Raw genomic sequence first — 24,007 nt, forward strand, 5'->3', positions numbered from 1 at the left:
AGCCTAATTATAAAATAAAACTCTTTTTAAACCCTTTTATTGCCTTACCTAACTGCACTGGCAATGTACTAAACCCTTAAGCTTTTGTCTATTGACAGCCTTCAGCATTTTTGAGCAGATACTTTCTCACCCTTCCTCAATTGCAACTTTCCCATCTCTTTTCTGTAGCTTCTTTGTAAACATCCCAGTATTTGTACACTCTGTTTCAAGAGTATACATGCTCATCATATTTTATCTTTGTTATGTATGCCATAACTCATACATTATTGTTTTCAGTTCTACAGATATATCCCTATAAAATTTAATTAATATATTCCGCATTCTTTAATCATCAGTTGGTACTAAAGTTAAAAGCTAATAGGGATTTCAAAGATGTTGGGTCATTTTTACATACATCATGCTGGACAATATCATGGCCCACAAATAACAGATACAAGATAAAATTAGGTGGTACTTGTAGGTAGAAAGAACAAAGACACTATTAAAAATTCTATGCTACGTTTTTATTTAACAAATTAATGCCTGTAGATCACATTCTTTTTCGTTCTTCTTCTAGCAGAGGAGAGATGACAAGATAGACTGAATACATTAAAATCCAACTTGTTGCTGGAGAGTTGCCAAGCCTTTTGGGGAATCTTAAGTGAACTACTCTAAGCAGATTTCGGCTGAAATGTTGGTACCCCGATTATATTTCATTGTAAATCTAAGTGTAGACAGCACTTTCTGAATCATGATTTTTGTGCCTAGTCAAGATAGAAAATACAAGTACACAGCATTTCACTAATTAGTTTTGTGCTCCAAAGGTGGCAACCAGGACCATTGCAGAACGTTGGAGTAGTAGGATTAGATAATGATGATTCATGTATTTCAAAAAAAAATCCACTCAGATTTGTATGCTGATGTATCAGGAATCTCACTGGAACCCTTGGCTCTCTTGCAGAAATGAACTGTCACAGCTCAGTGTAGAGAAACTGATGGTGAGGAGTGATGCAGATGCTCAATGCTAAGAATGTGGGGCTCAGGGCAGCACAGTGCGTGCGAGCCATTGCTGGGAATTGACAGCACCTGTTCCATGTGTTGGCAGATCACTGGATCCTACGGGCTCTCTCATCTCTCAATGGATGTAACGAAAAGTGCTGTCTCCTCCTCTTTGCTTGGCTATGCAAGCTCAAAGGCCAGTGATCATTGTTAACTTGTTGCCACAGAGAAATCTGTGGGCTGGGGAGAGCTGTGTAACTAAGAAGGAGGGGGGGGGGGGGGGGGGGGGGGGGGGGGAGGGGGAATAGCAGCTTCCCTCACATACAACAGATACCCCAGCAGTAACCCTCATTGGAAGTCTCTTCCTACCAAACTGTGAGCGATTCATTGCTGGATTTGCACAAGGTTCCAGGCATACCACTGCCATGGGTAACACATCTCTATATATAGAATGCTATAATCACCCCTTCTGACGCCGATTCCATTCACACACATCTCTGGGAATGCATCCTGGGCATTGAGCAAGGTACCAGTACATGCAATTTATTTCCAGTAATGTCATTGATTTTTTTTTATTTATATAAACTAATCCTGAATACCGAACAGCCATTACATCAATAAGCTGCAATTCAAACCATAATTCTGCATCCAATATGTAGTAGACTGCTAAGCTTTAAATAATTTGTCTATAAAACCTAATGCAACATTTAAAGTGGCCGTTTTTAATTGAACAGTGCAAAATCATTAAACACTTATGGGGCTTGAAGAGTATGAAAATATAAACACAGAATCATAGAATTCACATTTTATCATGTAAATAAGATTGATATTGCTGAACAATGGTTTTTAACTTTTCTCTTTTACTGTTCCTCCCCGTAGAATCATCCCTTAGGATACCACAAATCAACAATTAGACTATCTGGATTCATAGTCTCTGGTTTGTAATTGGTTGCAGGTGCAGCAATTCTCAATTTTCTTCTGGATTTCCTGGTTTGGTTTTCACTAGGAGGCAGATGCTCAGAACTGCTGAGTCATTCTTTGACAGAGAGAAAAAAAATCTCTTCCCTCTAAGAAGAGAAGACCACAGCTGAAGAAGATGCTGAAATCTGGGAGGTTGTTAGACCTCATGTCCTGGGAACAAGCTGAGACTGGAGACCATCAATTCATCCGACCAGGGAGATGGCAAACAGGGGCCCATGGCAGGGCACTGGAGGTTAGATAATAACGAATCATGTAATTTGAAATGCTATGGAGGCGTGAGTTTCCCCACAGACCATGTTATAGAAAAGGGCATGGACTGAATAAGCTATTAAATGGCCAAAACTTGACACTTTAACATGAGAAGCAAAGGGTCTTGTCTGTTTTATGCAATTTATTATTTTAGAATATATTAAAACCAAAAAAGAATGTTCCTCTGTATGACTAAATGATTCTGTTGTTGATCCAAAACAAACACTTTGTTGCGGTTGCTACCGCGGAATAAAACAAGACGCTAGTCGGAGGATTGCCGAACAAGAACTGGTTTATTTTCCCGCCTTGCGCGGGCCCTTTAAGGGAGACTGTTCCCGCCCAATGAAACTGGCAATGACGTAAGTATTATGTCATCAAGACTTTCCCGCGTGCGGGTTCTCCCCGTCGCTCGGAAAGACGAGGCCCGCCGCCATCTTGGGCCTCGTCGCTCCGACGCCGCGCAACCCGACTGCCGAGCCGGTTCGCCCGACTAAACGGTGAGTCGCCACAACTTCAACTAATAGGATGACTTGTAACCTAAAAAAATACCCAAAGCCCAGCACAAAATTTGTTGCTGGTTAGTCATTTCTAATAATACATTTTTTTTCCCACCTATATTTGTTCAGTTTTAAAGTGTAATCATTTATCAAATATTATGCACCTTATATGGGTAATTTCAACAGACTCTACAGCTACGTAACATTACTTCACATCAGCTGGCTACACGAAAATGGTGGTCATAGAGATTATAACAAGAAAAAGAGTTTCAACAAGAATGGAAATGAAGTCTGCTTTGTTTGTTCTTGCCATTCAAAAATAACATGTCTCTTAACACAATGTAAGATGCCATACTATTGTCCTGCCTCCTGGAGGCAGCTCTAAAGTAAACTTTCCAAGAAGATCCAACTATATATAAAATATATTTTCTTAAACTGGATCTTCCTAACAAAATGCAATGTTGAATTTTGTGTTACTGGGAGTCAATGGCACCAGCAAGGATTGAATCATTTATAAAAGGAATTATATTACTGATTACATATGCCAGGACTCAGAGGAATGGAACTGGTGAGGTGGTACTATATCTTGCTTCCTCATTGCAGAAAGAATTATAGGACCAGTTTTCTGTTCCCTCATTTGGGCATCAGGAGAACATAAATAATGGGAGCTGGCTTGGGGATTCTGGTTCCTTGCCATTCAACCTAAATATGTACTAGTGCCTTCCATAAAAACCCAGGCTATAAATGATCAGGTCCTATTCCATCACAGAACGATTGCTCAGACTTCTATCTTTTGTTGGAGGGGCTTGGGGAAGGTAGCTCTAATTTATCAATGAAAAAAACTTTGAAAAACAAACTAAATCTGTCTAATATAATCTATAGAATCCACATAACAAAAGGAACAGAAGCATTAGAGAAGGTGCAAAAGAATTACATTGATACCAGAACTTAATGGAATTGTTGAACTAAATAGTCTCATTTCCTTCCCCAGTTGAGAAGGTGTCTTAAAACAATGACAAAAGTAATGGAGTAGATGTGGAGGAAAGCTTCTAATTATGGGGAAATTCAAAACAAGACGTTTTAAATTTGGTCAGTTGAGATGCTGTAACAGACATTTAATGGAACCTTTTAGAAAACACAATATATACTTTTCAATGTCTATCTAACAAAAAGTCACATAAAATATCTAACAAAGAAACATAACTATGCAAAACAGGCCAGCAAATTAGACAGAATGTAAAGAAAAGGCTAAAAGATTAATAAGAAAGGGAAAATTAGTTTAAGATAAAGCCTGCCAGAATATAAAACAGTAAGAATTTCTTCAGATACGTAAAGAAAATAGTTAACAAAGTGACCATTGGTTCTATATTAAAGAAAATAAGGAGATAGCTGATGAACTAAAAAAGATATTTTGATCAGTCTTCACCAGAGAGAATACAAGCAACATCCAAAAATAGATGTACATAAGGAATTGGGAAAATCAAGGTGGTTACAATCACCAAGGAAGTGGGCAAATTGAAACTGTGGGCTGACAAGTCTCCAAGTCGCTAGGGACTTCATCTTAGAAATCTTAAAATAAATGATTAGTGAAATAGTTGATGTGTTGCTTTTAATCTTCCAGAATTCCCTGAATGCAGGGAAGGTTCCATTAAATTGGAAAATAGCTAATATAATTCCTTTAATTCAAAAAAGGGAGAGTGAAAGCAGGAAACTACCAGGTACAATTAGCTTGATGTCCATTATAAAAATAATGATAGAAGCTATTATTAAAAATATGATAGTAGGACACTTAGAAAATTTCAAGGTAAATCAGATAGTCAACATGGTTTTGTGAACGGACCAATTTATTGGAACTCTTTGAAGAGCTAACCTAGACTGTTCTGAGCTATACCTAGATTTCCAGAAAGCATTTGTTAAGGTGACGCATCAGAGATTGTTATCACAAATAAAAGCTTGTGGTGTAGGAGATAACCAACCAATCTTTTATCCATGCCAAATTTGTTAACTTGTAACAGTAAGTATAAATGTTTCTTTTCCCCCCTGTTGATAAGATGTAATGAGTAGTGTGTCTCAACTTTTTACAATTTACATAACTGACTTAGATGAAGGCACCAAAGGTATGACTGTTAAATTTTCTGATGACACAAAGATGGTAGAAAAATCAAATAGCGAAGAAAACACAACCTGTTTATATCCCTTGTAGTTTGTTTATGTTTTGTTGTGGAGTGGATGGAGTATAATGAGGAAAATGTTAAATTGTCCATTTTGACAGGAAAAATAAAAAAAGCACATTATCTCAATGGTGAGAGACTGCAGAGCCTGAGAAGCAGAGGGATATGGTTACCACATCTGGAGCACTGAGTACAGTAATGGGCTCCTTATTTGAAGGATGTTATTGCACTGAAGGCAGTTTAAAGGAGTTGGTCAGACTCCTGGAGTGGGGGTGGGAGGGTGGGGTCATCTTGTGAGTGAAGATTGGACATAGGGCTTATATCTAAAGTTCAGAATCAAGTCATCTTTCATTCTTGAAACATAGAAAATTCCAAGGTGTGGATGTGGAAAGGATGTTTCCTCCTGTGGGAAAACAAAACTAGGGATAAGTCTTTGGAATTCCCTTCTTCAAAGGGCAGTTGAAGCAGAGCCTTTAAATATGCTGTTTTCAAGGTACAGGTAGACATACTTGATAAGTGGTGAAAGGCTAAAGGCTATGCAGAGTGAAAATACAAGCAGATTAGCTGTAAACTTTTTAAAAGCTGGAACAGTTTTAAGGTCCAAGTTGCATGCACCCGCTCATAATTCATTTCTTATAGACAGTCACAGAAATCCAAAGGGAAACTCAGAAGAGACTTTTCTTCTCCTCCGCCTCCCCCCCCCCCTTTTAGTGGGAAGTATATAGAACACACTCCCGTAAAGGAACAATTGCAACAAAAGCAAGGATGCATTAAATGCAAGTTAGATAAGTACACAATGGAGAAAGGAACAGATGCATTACTTTATGGCTTCAAATTAAATGAAGTGTGAGATGGCTCATGCAAAGTAAAAATACTGTCACGAATGAACAGCGCTGCAGTCTCTGCCTTACACTAACAGTAATTAACCTCAGTGATGGTGGAAATTAATCTCTTGATTCTTGTTTGTGAAAAATAAAATTAACCGAAGGTCTCATAATACTAACTTCAAATATTCCCCAAAGGCAAAGTTGTCTAAAAATACAAGCATAAACATGGGCAGAATGACATGGTTGTCGGTATAGAGAGAAAATAAAAAAACTGCAGCAATATTTTCTTTAAAAGTAAGTTTGTTTCTCCAGTAAGCTTGTTTTGGTTTGACTACATTGATTATTGAATAATACTTATTTTCTCCAAGTTTCTTTTTAATCATAGGTGGAACTGCAAAGAAAGTCCCCTGCCATCACAGAAGCAATATTGTGCTCCAGATCCTACAAGAAACGCATCAAAAATTAAAGCTGCCTGGCTTGCAATTTTATGTCTGTAAATCAAAGACAGGGAATACACAATTTCCTGAGATATTACTAGACCTTCTGTTTATACTACACTCCATTTTTGATCATTGCTCAATAAATTAAGAATTTCCTTGCAAATGAAATGAAAGATCTAAACTTGATGGAAGCAATACTTGAAAGTAATATGGTTGCAATTACTGCTCAACTTGCAGCTTTTCCCTGCAAATCAATCAGGAAATTTTTCATTTTTTTTCAGTAATGCACAATACCATATCAAGACACAAGGTTGATAATAATTAAGAAAAATGGCACTTTCCAGTATTTTGTTTTCTAGCCTTCCTACCATGGCTGTGATGGATCGCAAAACATGCAATGGACATCACGTACACAATCACAAGTAAAGTAATTAGCTTTTTCTTATATTGATTTACTTGACAAGATTGGTTTTAGTAAAGACCTTTCTTTTTACATGAAAAGTCTATTTAAAAATGATCTAGCAATTACAGTTGTAGTAATTGTTGGTGAATTTGGACAGAAAATGTTTCTCCTAAGGATGTAGTAATTAGAGAAATGCTGAGCAATTGTGAAAAATGTCATCATGATCTGCTTTCAAAATAAAAGCATGATATAGGGACGTAGTGCATCAGATTTCTGCTAAAAATAATGTTCCACATTTATGGCTCAGAAGTGTCCTCTGCATCTTACATATTCCTGAAATAATTTGTAAATTCATGGAAGAGAGTGATTTTGTTTTTTTAAATAAGTAATCTAGTGAAAGCAAAACAAGCCATGACTCCAATTTTTCCCTTCTGTTCCTCCTTCTTAGGCAGATCCTTAGGGCTGAGAATGACATGCTTCAGAGGGAAAAACGTCTGCATATGAATTCTTTATTTGTGGCGTGGCTGTTGCATATCAGCTGCCTCATGGTCTTGGCAAAGCATTTAATTAACACGCCAATTTTATACATTAAACTTAATGACCATTGAATAAGCAGCTTAGAAAATGAATACTTTAGCAAATACAATCTCAGAAGTCAAAGAGAAACTGCAAGATCCTAAATGGATCCATATCACTTATTGTACATACAGCCTAAACCTATATACTTAACAATACTTATGGGCAACTGATTCCTTTTGTCATAAATGCTTGTGCTAAAAATGTTAAATGTTTTGTGATACATCTTCATTTGAAGGTTGTCCACTTACACAATTGTAAGTAACTGCTCCACATGCCATCAACTGAATTATAGATTGCAGGCTATACTTCAAGAACATTTATATCATGGTCTTTAAATTCTGATTCAAGAGTAGTCCTCTTGAATTGGAATGTTTCCAACATCAGTCCATTTAAAGATGGGAGGGAACCCAGGAAACTATTTATCTCAAAATTATTGGAATCTGACAAATACGAACTGTGCAGAAGGAATTAGTATTAATTTGCAAACTGTGTATCAAGGCTTTTTTTTGGGACAAGTTCTGTGTCACAGCCAAAAAAGCACCAAGTTTAGGATTGTGATAGCAAACAGCCTTCAAAGTTCAAATGGCCTCCTTCTTGACAGATGACTTCTATCATTCAAAATAAACAAATAGACATGTTATCATTATTTACAAGACTGATTCCTTGCTTTTTCCCTTGGACCTAGTATTTCTGATGTGCAAGATTAAATAAAGATTCAACACAATGCCTTTACATTCATGACAGCATCACAAATGAGTTCATCTCAACATACCTATGTGCATGCCTTCCAAAGTATACTTTTAATAATGGGTAGACACACAAAATCTAATCCATTCCTTAACTCTATAGCCAGGCTTGAAAACAAACCTGTAGTCATCCTTGCCTGAATGGCTTAGTGCAATAAATGTATTGTTAGCCATTAGTTAGAGTCTTGCTGAATTTAAAGTTTACAGGCATTTTACTTAAAGGTAGTGTTTCAGCTTTTAGGAAAACAGCTATAACGCTAACAGTTAAAAAATTCAAAGTTGTCAGAAACCTGGAACCAATGTCCCACTGAAGTAACCAGATTTAATAACTCACTATTGAAAAATATTTTAATTCCTTCATGATACTGTGTTCAATAACCCACAAGAAAAATTCTCCAAAAATTTGGTTGGCATTCAATGTTCAAATATCGTACTGTGGCACATGGAAAGAATTATAGTACTATTGCGATCAGAATTTTTAAGTTTCTAATCAATCTTACTGTTCGTAAACTACAGCAGAGCATATTTTGTTTTTGACTATTGCATGCCAATAAAACAGCACGTTCTGTTCTTACCTGTAAAGGTAATAGAGTGTTGCTATTGTTGTCCGTCCTGAAAACATTGTCTTCAATCCAAGATTTTGGTGTCAGTGTTGGGGCTGAACGAGGAAATTTGGGTGGTGCTATAATATTACTGGAGAAAGGTTTCTTCAGTGGAGAGATTTGGTTCATGGTTGTTGGCATTCCTACACCTCCAGTTCTGCGGTGATCCCTTGTCTGCATGCCTCCCCAAGAGACGCCTGCACTCCAGCCACTGCTCTGGTGGCTGTTCCATGGAGACTGTTTCATTATGGGCTGATGATATTAAACATGCATATTTAAAATTTAGCAACTAGACATGTTTAATTACAGGAGTATTAACAGAACACAAGTTGTATTAAACTTTGTACAAAGCCTTTGATTACATTAGCCACCCAACATTTGTCCACTCCAGCAAAAACTCTATTTCTTCATTTTAAAAATATCAAAACCTTCAAATGCAGAATGATTTACACCAAGGATATCTAGTCTTTTTTTATTATAGCTAAGCTTAGTTGTTTTACTCGCCTTGAGGTTTAATTAACCAATGCCGTTGATCAGCTAATTTAAAAAAAAGTTATAATCAATCACTAGAAAACTACCTTGTAATTTCCTTTCAAAAATTTATTGCAGCCACATCCAATAGACAAAAAAGGGCAGCATACAAATTAAAATATAATGCAAAACACGTTTTGGAAATGTTAAAATCTCAATACTGGTCATTAATATTGCTTAATACATATTACTGTAAATATTAATTTTAAAATTGCAATTTGAGAAATTCAGTCTCTCGACTATATTTTTCAATTCAACCCATCCAGATGAGAAATCTGAACTGCCATTGAAGTATTCCACAGTGATATTCCACAACATGGGATGGAAGTAGATTCAGACAGAATGAAACCAAAAGTTCAAGACTAAAAGGTTTATTATGTCATTTAAATTGTTATATTTTCTGCCTATTAAGGCAGTTTTTTCAGTTGTTGTACAACAGTATTTTCCAGTTTTCATTGTCGAGCTCTTTCCTTCAGCACCTAGCATTAATACCTACAGTAGTTATTGTGTACTTAAATGTTCAGCGTTGTTCCATTTGAAGTTCAATAAATATTACGTGTTTATGCAGCATTAAACAGTAGATAACTAACTTATGTTTAAATTAAGGATGTAGCTCATTTAATAATTTGCAAGACAAAGGGTTTGAAATTTAGTGTTAGCTAAGAACCTTGTTCCCTATTTAAAAACGGCAGAGAACTAAAAACCTCCCGTACGTATAGCAATAAACTGCAGTAATTTTCCATCCTCGCTCCTCTCCGCATCATGACACTTCTATTCATCCAACACAGCTGCAGTATCAGACCGAATACTGCATCCATTCTCCCCCACCCCAATATATTTAAATGACATTTGGCTCTCTAATTTGGAATTAAGTAAAACTTCAGAAATTAACCATTTTGGTTGGGAGAGGGCGGGGTGCGTGTAGGCAAGTGCCAAACATCCCTCATTATGTTAGCAGAAATAATCTTTCTACAACATAACCCACTGCTGGCGACTGGCAGAGTGCTAATTCATTCGAATATACTTATTAAACAGCAACTAACAATTAGTCTTACGCATATATATTTAGACAGCACCCGAAATCCGCTTTTCTTAAGGCGTAAATAACTTTAGCCGAGGTGTGGCTGCAGAACGCCAGAAAAAAATTAAGTGTTTTGTTTTTCTTAATCTTCCCTAGGCGTTGACAGCTCACACACTGCACCATAATTCAAAAATAGAGGAGAGAAATACACATAGCCCTCCGGTTTTGCCAGCAGCACCGCTGTAGCGATCGAGGGCAACCGGAGAAGCGGATCTTGACCGGATCCGTTCATAAGGGTGGCATGGATCTAACTCCAGCAAACAAAACCCAGCCGAAAACAGCACGGTTCCTTGAAGCACAACCTCGCAGCTCGTAGACCACGGGCAAGGGGAGGAGGGAGAACTCAAGATATAGCTTTAAATATTAAAACCGTAATCATATGCACATATTAAAAAAATTGAGGCGCTTTCTGAGGTCGGGTCGGACACAGGAATGGGGCACACAAACAGCAGACATTGATCAGGGACCAGGACGCCATTGGCCTTACCTGGTGGTGGCTGTAGGTGCTCCTCTGGTGGGGGAAGGCAGCCTGGTGTTGGTGCTGCGGGTGGTGGTGATGCTGAAGGCCGACAGGGGACCGTCGGTTCTGCTGCTGCTGAGGTAAAGGTGAGAAGGTACCGCCGTAGCCGTGGCCCACGCCCGCCGTGTTAGCAGCGAAATTCTGGAAAAGTACTGTGCCGTTGATGGACGGGATGCTGTGGAAAAAGCTGTCGTCGGCGGGGCTGGGCACCGAACAGGGTCCCGGCGCGTTAACGCCACCGCCACCGGACCCCGGCGAAGTGCTCATCTGAGCAGGGGTTGCGGCGGGTGCTGGGGACCAGGCGGTGCCGAAGCCGGTCAGAGCGGCCACTGGAGACGGAGAGGAGCCATTGCTGCTGCTGCCGCCGGCGCTGCTGCTGCCGCCCGGCCCGGGCTCCTGCTGCTGCTGGTGGAGCTGCTGCTGTTGTTGAAAACCGGCGGCGAGCCCCGGTAACATCCCAATCCCACCACCTCCTCCTCCTCCGCCACCAGCCGCCGTCATGTTACCGGTAGCTTCCATCAGACCCTGCTCTCGGTGCGGCTGCTGCTGCGGGTGGTGGCTGCGCTCTGCGATGTTCACAGCAGCGGCGGCGGCAGCACCACAGGCATCGGTGGAGGCGAGCGCGTCCCTGTCTCCCGTCCTTTCCTCCTCCAACTCCTCCTCCTCCTGGCGGCAGGGCGGCGGCGGCTCTCCGGGGTTGGACGGCTGAGGCGGCGGGGCAGGAGTCGGGTGCTGGTGACTCCGTTTGGTCAGAGGATCCGGACTCTGGTCCTGTTGCTGCAGCCGCCGATCGCTCCTGGGTGTGGAAGTCGGGCGGCTGGCGTTCAAGGCTGGAGCCGGAGCCAGGGACACGGCGCTGCTGCTGCTGCTGATGGTGGTGGTGATGGCGGTGCCTGTCGTCCTGTCCGGTATCAGAAGGTCATCATCCTGCATAATAGGGCTGGTGTGTGGAGCCCGGCTGACTGGTGGGAAAAACAAAGAGGCGGAGGAGGAGGCGGCGCCGGCGGCAGTCCGGGAGGAGGAGGAGGAGGAGGAGGAGGAGGAGGCTGAAGGGCACGACGTGGCCGCCGCCACTACGAGCACCGGCTTGGTGCATCGGTAAACGCCAACACCGCCCCCGCCACCCGCCGGCTGGAACAAGGCGAAGCCAAAGTCTCCCATTTCTAATGTTGCTCAGTGTTTGTCAGTGCAGCTGTCCGGGCCGGGCCGCCCGTTCAACGCCGGCAGGGGGAGATCATGGCGGCTTTGGCCGGGCAGCGCGAGTGGGTAACGATTTATTTCTCACCGGGGAAGCCCATAGTGTGTTGACTGTTTCATGTCCAAGGGCTGCGGGTCCCCCGACTGATTCCCACCCACCGGTCCCGCACAGCGCCGGGTCCCAACCTTTCGCCTCCGCCGGGGTTTCGCTGACCTTTCTCCCCCACCCCTCCCAAACGGCTGGCTCCCCCACCTGTTTCCAGGCTCCCCCACCCTCAGACTCGGAGGGACTCCTGCTTACTTTCTCCCCCCCCCCCCAGCCCGGGGCTGAGTGCGCATGAGCACTTTACTTCCACGGCAAGCGAAGCTGTTTCGAGACGCCCCCGTTTGTAATTTGCATTGACGTCAGCATCACGTGCGAATACGCGTAGTAATCGCGCGCCGTGGGAAAACAAATACGCAGGAGGTTAACCGTTTGTTTGCCGGAAGGGGGAAGGAGAGGGGGCGGGGCGGGGGGAAGGAGAGGGGGCGGGGCGGGGGAAGGAGAGGGGGCGGGGCGGGGGGAAGGAGAGGGGGCGGGGCGGGGGGAAGGAGAGGGGGCGGGGGGAAGGAGAGGGGGCGGGGCGGGGGGAAGGAGAGGGGGCGGGGGGAAGGAGAGGGGGCGGGGGGAAGGAGAGGGGAGGGGGCGGGGGGAAGGAGAGGGGAGGGGGCGGGGGGAAGGAGAGGGGGCGGGGGAAGGGAGGGGGCGGGGGAAGGAGAGGGGGCGGGGCGGGGGGAAGGAGAGGGGGGCGGGGCGGGGGGAAGGAGAGGGGGGCGGGGCCGGGGGGAAGGAGAGGGGGGCGGGGCGGGAGGGAGAGGGGAGAGGGGGGGAAGGAGAGGGGAGAGGGGGGGAAGGAGAGGGGGCGGGGCGGGGGGGAAGGAGGCGGGGGGAAGGAGAGGGGGCGGGGGGAAGGAGAGGGGAGGGGGCGGGGGGAAGGAGAGGGGAGGGGGCGGGGGGAAGGAGAGGGGAGGGGGCGGGGGGAAGGAGAGGGGAGGGGGCGGGGGGAAGGAGAGGGGAGGGGGCGGGGGGAAGGAGAGAGGGGAGGGGGCGGGGGGAAGGAGAGGGGGCGGGGCGGGGGGAGGGAGAGGGGGGCGGGGCGGGGGGAGGGAGAGGAGAGGGGAGGGGGGGGAAGGAGAGGGGAGGGGGGGGAAGGAGAGGGGAGGGGGGGAAGGAGAGGGGAGGGGGGGGAGAGGGGAGGGGGGGGAAGGAGAGGGGAGGGGGGGGAAGGAGAGGGGAGGGGGGGGAAGGAGAGGGGAGGGGGGGGAAGGAGAGGGGAGGGGGGGGAAGGAGAGGGGAGGGGGGGGGAAGGAGAGGGGAGGGGGGGGGAAGGAGAGGGGAGGGGGGGGGAAGGAGAGGGAGGGGGGGGGAAGGAGAGGGGAGGGGGGGGAAGGAGAGGGGAGGGGGGGGAAGGAGAGGGGAGGGGGGGGGAAGGAGAGGGGAGGGGGGGGAAGGAGAGGGGAGGGGGGGAAGGAGAGGGGAGGGGGGGGGAAGGAGAGGGGAGGGGGGGGGAAGGAGAGGGGAGGGGGGGGAAGGAGAGGGGAGGGGGGGGGAGGAGAGGGGAGGGGGGGGAAGGAGAGGGGAGGGGGGGGAAGGAGAGGGGAGGGGGGGGAAGGAGAGGGGAGGGGGGGAAGGAGAGGGGAGGGGGGGGAAGGAGAGGGGAGGGGGGGGAAGGAGAGGGGAGGGGGGGAAGGAGAGGGGAGGGGGGAAGGAGAGGGGGGGGAAGGAGAGGGGGGAGGGGGGGACGGAGAGGGGAGGGGGGAAGGAGAGGGGAGGGGGGGGAAGGTGAGGGGGGGGAGGAGAGGGGAGAGGGGGGAGAGGGGGGAGAGGGGGGAGGGGAGGGAGGGGAGGGGGGGGGAGAGGGGGGAGGGGGGGCGGGAGGGGGGGAGGGAGTGGGGGGAGGGGGAGGGGGGGAGGGAGTGGGGGGAGGGGGCGTGGGGGATGTCGAGGGTATGGGGATAGTGAGCAGAGGGGTAGTGGGGATGTGAGGGGAGGGAGGAAGTGGGAGAAGGGTGATAGTGAGCAAAGGGGAAGGGAGTGATAGTGAGGGAGGGGGAAAAGATGAGGAGGGGAGGGAGAAGAGGTGGGAAGGAGTAGGGAGGGGTGAGGAGGAGCCATACATTACAGAAACTCCCTTCAGCCTATGCCGACCATCAAATATACATCTATGCTGAACCCATTTACCAGCACATAGCCTTCTATGCTTTGGCAATTCAAGTGCTCTTCTGGATACTTGTTAAATGTTGTGAGAGTATATGCCTCGACCACATTCTCAGGCAGTGTGTTCCAAACTGCAACCACCCTCTGGGTGAAAATGTTCTTCCTCAGATCCACTCTAAACCACTTACCACTCACCTTAAATCCATGCCTTCTGGTCTGTCATGGGGGAAAAAGTTTCTTAATATCTGCACGTCTCATAATTTTGCATACTTCTGTCAGATCCTCCCTCTGCCTCCTCTACTTCAAGGAAAACAATCCCAGCCTATTCATTCTCACCTCATAACTGAAACATTCCATCCCAGGCAACAGAGGGGCTAGGGAAGAGAAGGGGGTTGTGAGGGAGAGGGAGGAACTGTCAGGAGGGAGGGAGTTGGAAGGGGAAAGGGGAGGTGGGGAAGGGGAGGGCCTGGCATGAGGGAAGGGGAAGGGCTTGTGAAAGGGAGGGAAAAGAGGAGGCTTTGGATTAGAGAAAGGAAGCTCATTGCAGGAAGAAAGGGAAAGGGGAGGATGGGTGTGAGAGGGAGGGGAAATTGGGGGGGGGGAGGGGTTGGTAAACCAAGAGTGAGGATGTCAAAATGGAAGGGTGGGGGGTTGAATGATGGAGGGAAAACATTGGTTGATGTGAGAATGAGTGGCCGAGAAAGGTTTTCTTCCTGGTGTTGGTACTTGGATGTCATTTCCAACCCAAGGGAAGTTCTATGTGTGTGAAAAACTATCCAGGTGTTGAAGAGATGACATAGGTTGGTGACAGTTCTCGTTGACCCAGTTGTCCTGAGGTATATTTAAGGCTAACAACAGCAATAGCATGCAAGAAGTGTTTTTAACGTTGTCACTTGCCTGGTTTTGGGCTGAACAATATGCATTTTGTTTAAGTGGGCTGTTCAGAATTTAAGAATACAAGCCAATGCATTAAAATCTATTTTCTACAAGGTGCATATCTTTTGCAGTCAGTTGTATATAATGAATATTTCTGTGATTTGGAATAGGAATATTACCATGATAGATTTGGTTAAATTACTAAGCTTATATTCCACTGCATGTAGTCTTCAGTAATTTGTGTGATGTATTGCAAGCTATGGTAATATTTCCAGGATAAAGATAGGTGACACAAGTTCAATAGTTTATGTAACAGTAACTGACTGACAGAAGGCTGTCAGTAGCAGTTTGGTTGAGAATATGTTGCTTAAACATGTTAGCACTTTGCAATGAAGTAATACAATTTTGTTAGAGTTCTCTGCGAATGTAGCACCTGGTAAATGTAGTATACATCCATTTCCAAAAGACATTTCATAAGTTGCCACGCAAGAACTTATAACAAAGTTAGTGCTCAAGGCATTAGGGGTAATACATTAGCATGGAGAGAGGATTGGCTAACAAACAGAAAAAAAGTTTGGATAAATGGATCGTTTTCAGGTTGACAAGCTGTAACCACTTACATGGTCAATGTCAGGACATCAACCATTTCCAATCCATTATCAGCGACCAAGATGAAGGGACTGAGTATATTGTAGCAATATTTGTTAATGATTAAGCTGCAAGTAGAATATAAAGAATCTGCAAAAGGATATAGATAAAGTGAGTGGACAAAAATCTGGAGAATGAGACAGTAGAGGGCAGGCACAGTAGTGCAGCAGTTAGCATAACGCTATTACAGTGCCAGTGATCCAGGCTCAATTCCAGCCACTGTCTGTAAGGAGTTTGTACATTCTCCCCATGTCTGCATGGGTTTCCTCCGGGTGCTCCAGTTTCCTCCCACATTCCAAAGGTGTACAGGTTAGGAAGTTGTGGGCATGCTATGTTGGTGCCAGAAGCATGGTGATACTTGTGGGCTGCTCCCAGAATACTCTACACAAAAAGATGTATTCACTGTGTGTTGTGATGTACATGTGACTAATAAAGATCTTAAATCTTCATGTGGGCAAATGTGAGGTTATTCTCCTTGGTGTGAAGAATTGCAAATCTGCATATTGTTTAAATGTAGAACTACAATGCACACAGAGAACCAGGTTGGCCAGTACAGTATAGTCCCTTCTGTCCAATGTTGTGCCAACATTTTATCCTGCTCTAAGATCTACCTTCCCTCCCACATAACCCTCCATTTTTCTATCATCCATGTGGCTATCTAAGAGTCTCTTAGGTGTCCCTAATATATCTGCCTCCACCACCTGTCAGCAGTGCATTCACCACTCCGTAAGAAAAAAAAACATACCACTGACACCCCCCCCATACCTTTCTTCAATCACCTTAAAATTATGCCCCTTCATGTTAGCCATTTTCACCCAGGGAAAAGTCTCTGACTGTCCACTCAATTATGCCTCTTATCTTGTACACCTCTGTCAAGTTACCACTCATCCTCCTTCACCCCAAAGAGAAGAGCCCTAACTCCCTAAGCCTATTCTCACAAGACATGCTCTCCAATCCAGGCAGCATCCTGGTAAATCTCCTCTGCACCCTCCAAAGCTTCTACATCCTTCCTAGACGGAGGCAACCAGAACTGAACACAATACTCCAAGTGTGGTCTAACCAGAGTTCTATCGAGCTGCAACATTACTTTGCGGCTCTTGAACTCAATACCCTAACTAATGAAGGCCAACACACCATACACCTTCTTAACAACCCTATCAACCTGTGTGGCAACCTTGAGGGATCATTCTCACAAATGTCAAGGTCTCTCACTGGTGAGTGCTGAAGTAGTCATTAAGGACCTCCCCTGCCTCTGACTGCAGGCACATGTCTCCTCTTATCCCTGATCAGTCCTACCCTCTAGTCATCATCCTATTCTTCACATGTGTAGAATGCCTTGGGGGTTTTCCCTAATCCTACTCACCAAGGCCTTCTCATTCCCCCTCAAGCTCTTCCAAGTCCATTTTGAAGCTCCCTCCTGGTTACTTTGCAACTCTCCAGAGCCCTGTCTGATCCTTGCTTTCTAAACCTTGGGTAATCTTCTTTCTTCCTCTTAACAAGATATTCTAATTTTCTTGCCAACCATGGTTCCTTCACTCTACCTTTCTTACCCTACTTCAAATGGGACAAACTTATCTAGAACACCATGCAAGTACTCCCTAAACAACCTCCATATTTCCATTGTACACTTCCAAGAATATGTTTCCAATTTACACTCCCAAGTTCCTGCCTAATAGCATCATAATCCCCCCTCCCCCAATTAAATACTTTCCCATATCATCTGCTCCTGTCCCTCCCCCTATGGACAAGGGTCAAGGAGTAATGGTCACTGTCTCCAAAATGCTCTCCCGCCAAGAGATCTGAAATCTGATCAGGCTCATTGCCTAGTACCAGATCCAGTATGGACTCTCTTCTAGTCAGCCTGTCCACGTACTGTGTCGGGAATACTTCCTGGACACTCCTAACAAACTCTGCCCCATCTATCCACTTTACACTAAGGAAGTGCCAATCAATATTAGAGTTGAAGTCACCCATGACAATAACCCTGTTTTTGCACCTTTCTAAAATCTGCCTCCTGATCAGCTCCTCAGTGTTTCTGCTGCTATTGAGGGGTCTGTAGAATACTCCCAATAGTGTGATCGCTCCCTTCCTGTTTCTGACTTCCACCAACACGACTCAGTAGATGATCCCTCCAGGACGTCCTACTTTTCTACAGCTGTGATACTGTGCCTGATCAGTAAAGTCACTCCCCCACCTCTTTTACCTCTGTCCCTTTCAAAACATTTAAACTCTGGAATATCCAGCAGCCATTTTTGTCCTTGTGACAGCCAAGTCTCTAATGGCCACAACACAGTTCCATGTACTTAATCACCCTTGTTCCTGATACTTCTCACATTAAGTAGATACACTTCAGCCTATGTAACTGACTGCAATTTTGCTCTTTCAACTGCCTATCCTTCTCCACAGTTTTCCTACACACTGCATCTACTTGTAGACTTAAATGCACCAACCTCTAACTGATCACTCAGGTTCACATCCTCCTGCCAAGCTCATTTAAACCCTCCCAAAAAGCTCTAGCAAACCTGCTGGCAAGAATATTCATCCCCTCCAGTTCAGGTGTAACCCATCCCTTTTGTACAGGTCATACCTTCCCCAGAAGGGATCCCAATGATCCACAAATCTGAAACCCTGCACCAACTCCTCAGCCATACATTCATCTGCCAAATCAACCTATTTTTATCCTCACTGGCTTGTGGCACAAGTAGCAATCCAGAGATTACTACCCTGGAGGTCCTGCTTTTCAGCTTCCTATCTAGCTCCCTACATTCCCTCTTCAGGACTTCATTCCTTTTCCTACCTGTCATTGGTACCAACACATACCACAACTACGGGCTGTTCACCCTCCCCCCTTCAGAATGCTGTGAGCCCGATCCAAGAAGTCCCTGACCCTGGCACCAGCGAGGCAACATATCTAGGAGTCTCTTTCACATCCACAGAATCTCCTGTCTGCCCCCATTACTATGGAATCCCCTATTACTACCACTCTCCTCTCCCCTTCTGCACCACACAACCAGGCTCTGTGCCAGAGATCTGGTCACTGCAGCTTTCCCCTGGTAGGTCATCCTCTTTCCCCCACCCCACCCCCAAAAGTATCCAAAGTGGTATACCTGTTATTCAGGGAAACAGCCACAGGGGTACCATAGAACCATACAACACAAAAGGTACTCTACACTACCTGCCTATTCATCTTCCTTCTCCTGACAGTCACCTAGCTATCTGCCACCGGCAGCTTAGTAGTGACCACCTCCCTACAGCTCTTATCTATGAACTCATTGTTCTCCTGTAGGAGCCAAAGGTCATCCAGCTGCAGCTCCAGTTCTCTTATATGGTCTGTAAGGAGCTGCAGCTGGATGCACCTCATGCAGATGTAGCTATCAAGGAGACTGGAGATCTCCAGAACTCCCACATCTCACAAGATGAACATACCACTGGCCCTGGAGTCATTCTAACTACTCTAGCCTGGTACTAAAGGAAAAATCAAAGAAAGAAATTTACCAGAGTCATGCCTCATGCCTAACGCCTAACACTGGTCCACTCCAACAATGGCTGCTCTGCTTGACCCTACCTTCTTTTTATTGGCTGCTATTAATTAGCCAGTCAACTATTAACGATTTGCAAATGTGCTTCTTTTAGACTCCTGAAAGGTGAAACACACAAGCATAGAAAATCACCTCTTTTCAAAGCTCCCACTCCAAATATCACTTGAACTCCACAAGGTGAAACTCAGGTGTTCTTGTACATGGAAGGTGGAAGGTTAGCATGCAGGTGTAGAAAGTAATGAGGAAGGCAAATGGTATATTGGCCTTTATTACAAAGGTAATTGAGTAGAGAAATCTTGCTATAGTGGTACATGGCATTAGTGAGACCACACCCTGAGTACTCAATACAGCTTTGGTCTTCTTGTTTAAAGAGAAATATACTTGCACAGGAGTCAGTTCAGAAAATCATGACATTGATTCTTGAGATGGAAAGGTCGGGCCTATGTTAATTAAAATTTAGAAGGATTTTATTGAAACTTATAAGATTCTGGGGGTCTTGACAAATACTTGCTGCAAGGATGTTTCCCACTCATGAAGGAATCTAGAACCAGAATTGTTTTTAGACATTTAGAACAGAGATCAGCAGGCTATTTTTCTCTCAGTCATTAACCTTTGGAATTTTCTACCCCAAATCATTGAAGTTATTCAAAACTGAGATAGCGAGATTTTTAGTCTTTAGGAAATTTCAAGGGTTTCAGTGAACATGCAGGAATGTGGAGCTGAGACCAAGATTATATTAACCATGATCTCACTGAGCTGGGTCAATGACTATACAATCTATAGCCATTTCTCATTTTCTTATGATATTGATACCGTCCAGAGAAATGGAGGGGAACGGTAACTTAAATCCATAATCTCTGCAAGTCCATGATTTTATGTTGGATGATGGAGGGGTGGTAGAATTAGTGGTAGAATTTACATCAGACTGGAATGAGAAAAATGCGTATAGCATTTCTCTTTCTTAACTTTCAAAAAAACTATTTTCTCTTTCTGTTCTCCAGCTGCCTGCATTCAAAATGGGATAGTTTCAAGATAGATCCCAAGGTCATGATCGAATCCAGGTCTTGGTGAAGCTATGAGACTGCAGCACCACCCTAATCCTAACCCTAGTGTGCTACACCAAGTATTTACACTTGTGCTATTTAAGGGTTGCTGTTCTGTAAATAACCATGAAAGTCTGGGCAAAAAAATCATCCTTTTTCTTGATAATTTTTAATTAGTTGAATCTATCAATTCATGCAGATGACAACACATCAAGAGATCAGAGGGCAGTTTATAGTCCAAGTCTTTACTTAATAAATATTCCATAAATATAACAGAAAAATGATCAATCACAACTTCTTTTCACTTCAGACTTTATTTTGTAACAAAATATTTTGTATTATTCCAAGTGAACTTGACAAATTTTAATAATAACAAATCTTTCCTGAAAGAGTTGAGCTCCACTTAAATATTTGAACATTTTTTTACAAGAAAGGTTATCAACCTTAATTAGACCCTGAGAACTATTGTTTAATTCTAAAGTTGCTTTATAGTAATTTGAATAACTATTTCTAATGATAAATGTTTAAAGAACATAACAAAATGTGAGGGGCCATTTGAAACCAAAGTTAAACATGTAAATTTTGGAAAATAGTACAACTTTGGCAAACTTTTACAAATTTAAATAAAGATCTTACTTTGGATTAAGATGTTTTTATACATCAGAAAAGCCACTTTGAAATCATGGTAGTTGTTGAACAAGTGGGATAATGCAGTGCTAATTAAAATCTTTTGAACCACTATATGCAGGAAATAATGGTAGCATGAATTAAATTCTTGCTTGACTTTGACACCTTGATGACCTCTTCAGTTAACTGTTCCATCTCAAAAATAGAAAGTTTGTGCAGGATGGAAGGATGATGGTCTAATGAGTTTTAGGCCTGTTTCCAGTTCATGTTCCAGGGCCAATGCTACTACTGTTTGCAATCTAGGAGGATTATATAGAGCTGCCTTGTGCAGGCTGCCACATAAAGGCAGCCCATTCATGCTGTTGAAGGGCTGGGGCTCAGGCTGGTATCTACACCTATAGTAGTAATAGCGTACTCTTGGACCTACCTTTCTTCCACTGAAGGGCTAACAATCTTTAAATTTATTTGTTCACATGATGCAGACATTGCTAGCAATTCCAGCATTTATTAGTTATCCTAATTTCCTCTCTGTTGAGGAGGTAGCAAAGAGTCAATTGTGTTATGAGTCAAGTGTCACAATGAAGAGTTAGGACTTGGATGGTTGATTTCCTTCCCAGAAGAGCATTAGAGAACTTGATGTTTCGCTCTGATAGTATCATGTTTGCCATTACTGAAAATGACATTTTTATTTAACTTCCAGGTTTATTTATTTGTTTAAATATAAATTCCCCAGCTCCATGATGGAATTCAAACTCATGTCCCTGGATCAACAGTCCAGAACTTTGGCTGCTAGTCCAGTAATTTAATCACAACTCGACTATCCTCATTCCCTATCCTGCTGAGTGGCACAAGAACATCTACAACATTTTCCAAAGCCTTTAGAGGCTGATCAATGTATTTGATGCTTTCTAATAATCATGACAAGCCTTGATCAGAGGCCTGATCTTCCATCACTGTTGATTTATACCATGTCAACTTCATTTCAGAATGCATCTGATAACCACTGCATGGCTTTTGCAGCTCTAACATTGCCTTTGCTCAGCATGACAGCTGACCTGGAGGATACATCCATGTGAGGCTCCCAGTTGGTGCTGATGGATCCAGAGTCTTCCCCCTACCCCTCACTAAAACAGAGACTGGCTTCCAGTGCCTTTAACATCCAATGGAAAAAAAATGAGGGTTGGAATTGTTGCCTTTGCCATGACAGGTGCATTCGGGGAAAAGCTGGATGGGGGAGGTGGAAATCTATTTAAAATGATGGAGTTCTTCATTTTTTTTTTGCAAGATAGCAGACCAGATGTGACACAACTGAAAGGACTTAAGGGAATTAAGGGGAGGACTGATTTTTTTTAGCTCATTAATTACGGGGATAGTACCAGATGATTGAAGAAAGGAAAATATACTTAAGGGAATTATAGGTTGTTAGCTTGACATCCATCATTGAAAAAAATTATATTGGAATCTATTATAAATAGCAACATGCTTGTAATAAAACTAAAAATAAAACCTTCGATTTTCAGCTGTTCTCTGCTCAGCTTCTCTGAATGGCAGTAGAAGATTGGATGATGATCTACAACTCTGAATTTCTGTGGTTTAAAGGCAATCTAATTATTTTTCTACTTTTTGATTTCTTGAGCCTTTCTCCTTTAGAGAAATGTAAACTTATGGGTGGTCTGGTTGAGATTTAGAGCACAATGATGGGAAAGGATTATGGTCAGAACATTGTTTTCCCAGTCAAATATATGTAATCACTTATAAATTTTTGAACCTTTATTTTTTAATTTATTATGTGGTATTAATTCATGATATTATGATGATGTGCATGTTTCTTTTTGACAAATAAAATATAAAAGATGAACTTGTGGACACACAACATTTCCTGATGCAGCACTATCACCATTTCACAGTATAATTACCATCAGGTTCTGCATTCCTAGCTAAATGCAGAAGTCCTAAACAAGCAGGTTGCTCAAAGCCTGTGATTTCCTGATTTCACTCCAACATTAGGCTCTCATGGAGCTCAGCAATGGAGCGTGACCTTCCTGCAATTTACCTGCACTTGTATTATGAAATCTACGTGTTGAACTTGCACTAGGTTAGACAAGGCTGCAAGGAACAAAGGTGAACATAAGTTTACTTTTTTGGGGTTTTGTTAAATACTTCAATGTTTTCATTTTTTAAAACATTTTTGTATGTTACAATTGTTTGATATTTAACAATGCTCAGAATATTTCTAAATTCCAGAGGCATTCAGATGTACTTAAAACCTTTGACAGGTTTGACATTTGGCCTAACCAGGTAGCGTGCCTTAATGGCTGTCAAAGCTTTTCTCAGCAATTCCATGGGCATGCTGTCCCACTACACTCTTCCCTCACCCCATCCCCAGTGTGACAGCATTCTGTTGTGCAAGGCCTTGCCATTATGCAGAGTCTTGGCCTTTAGAAATAGGAAGTCAACAGTGGTGGATCCTCATAATGTAAGTATGCAGTTAGCAATTAGTTAAGTTCTGGCTACAGTACTTTTAGAAAAGTTGAGTGAGGTTTAAATATTGGCTAGAATATAGGAAATATCTCAACTGCTTTTCTTCAAATAGGATTGTTTATGTCCACATGAGAGGCATCTCAACCAAAAGGTGGAAAGTACACAAAAATCAGTAGAATTGGAGTTCCAAAATCTCTTGAAATATATGTTGCTTTGCATTTATGTTATTATTTTGTTAAAAAAGATTCTACAAAGCAAGACAAAATTCTGCTTCAGCTTAAGAGAAAAGGAGATGCAGTAAAATTTAAGTCAATAGTGCATGAAAGTGATCTTTGGAAGTAGTTTGCAGTACAAAATTATTTTTCTAAGGGAAAAATTAATATTTCTTTTATTTTTTGGAAAGTTTACTTCTCTGAATTTATGATGTTACAGCTTTAGGAATTGGCAGTACTCCATGCTTCTTTGATAATATGTAAGCAACTATAATGAAAGAGGCTCCAAAATTAACATGAATTCTGAATAGTTTAACTCTCAAAGATTGTAGAAATTCATGCATGACTTTTCCATATTATTTTCAAAAAATTTTGTCTTCCGGTTTATTTCAAAACTTTGTACATGTTTACTTTCTGTAAACAATGACACTATTATTAAACAATTTTTCATTAACTAGACTTTTCTTGAATCCTTAATTTTTATTTTTCGTTTGAAACTAATCTGGAAAGTATTTGACATCCTTATTGATAATACATAAGATTTCACAACCCTTGAACTTGTGGATTGAGTTTCACTTTGAC

General features: G+C 43.2%; 1 protein-coding gene across 2 annotated transcripts in view; it reads right to left on the reverse strand.

The window, feature by feature from the left end:
* LOC127581941 (cytoplasmic polyadenylation element-binding protein 2-like) overlaps window positions 1–12,281 on the reverse strand; it is an 85,787-nt gene extending 73,506 nt beyond the window's left edge. For both annotated transcript variants that reach the window (XM_052036742.1, XM_052036736.1), the window contains exons 1-2: window positions 10,573–12,281; window positions 8,447–8,725 (exon numbers count right to left, since the gene is read on the reverse strand). In XM_052036742.1, coding sequence (XP_051892702.1) covers window positions 8,447–8,725; window positions 10,573–11,766 — 1,473 coding nt within the window. In that variant the 5' untranslated portion in view covers window positions 11,767–12,281. The remainder of the gene's footprint in view (window positions 1–8,446; window positions 8,726–10,572) is intronic.
* Between the last annotated feature and the right edge of the window lie 11,726 nt (window positions 12,282–24,007).

This window comes from Pristis pectinata, chromosome 2 (genome assembly GCF_009764475.1).
Source record: "Pristis pectinata isolate sPriPec2 chromosome 2, sPriPec2.1.pri, whole genome shotgun sequence".
Classification (NCBI taxonomy): domain Eukaryota; kingdom Metazoa; phylum Chordata; class Chondrichthyes; order Rhinopristiformes; family Pristidae; genus Pristis; species Pristis pectinata.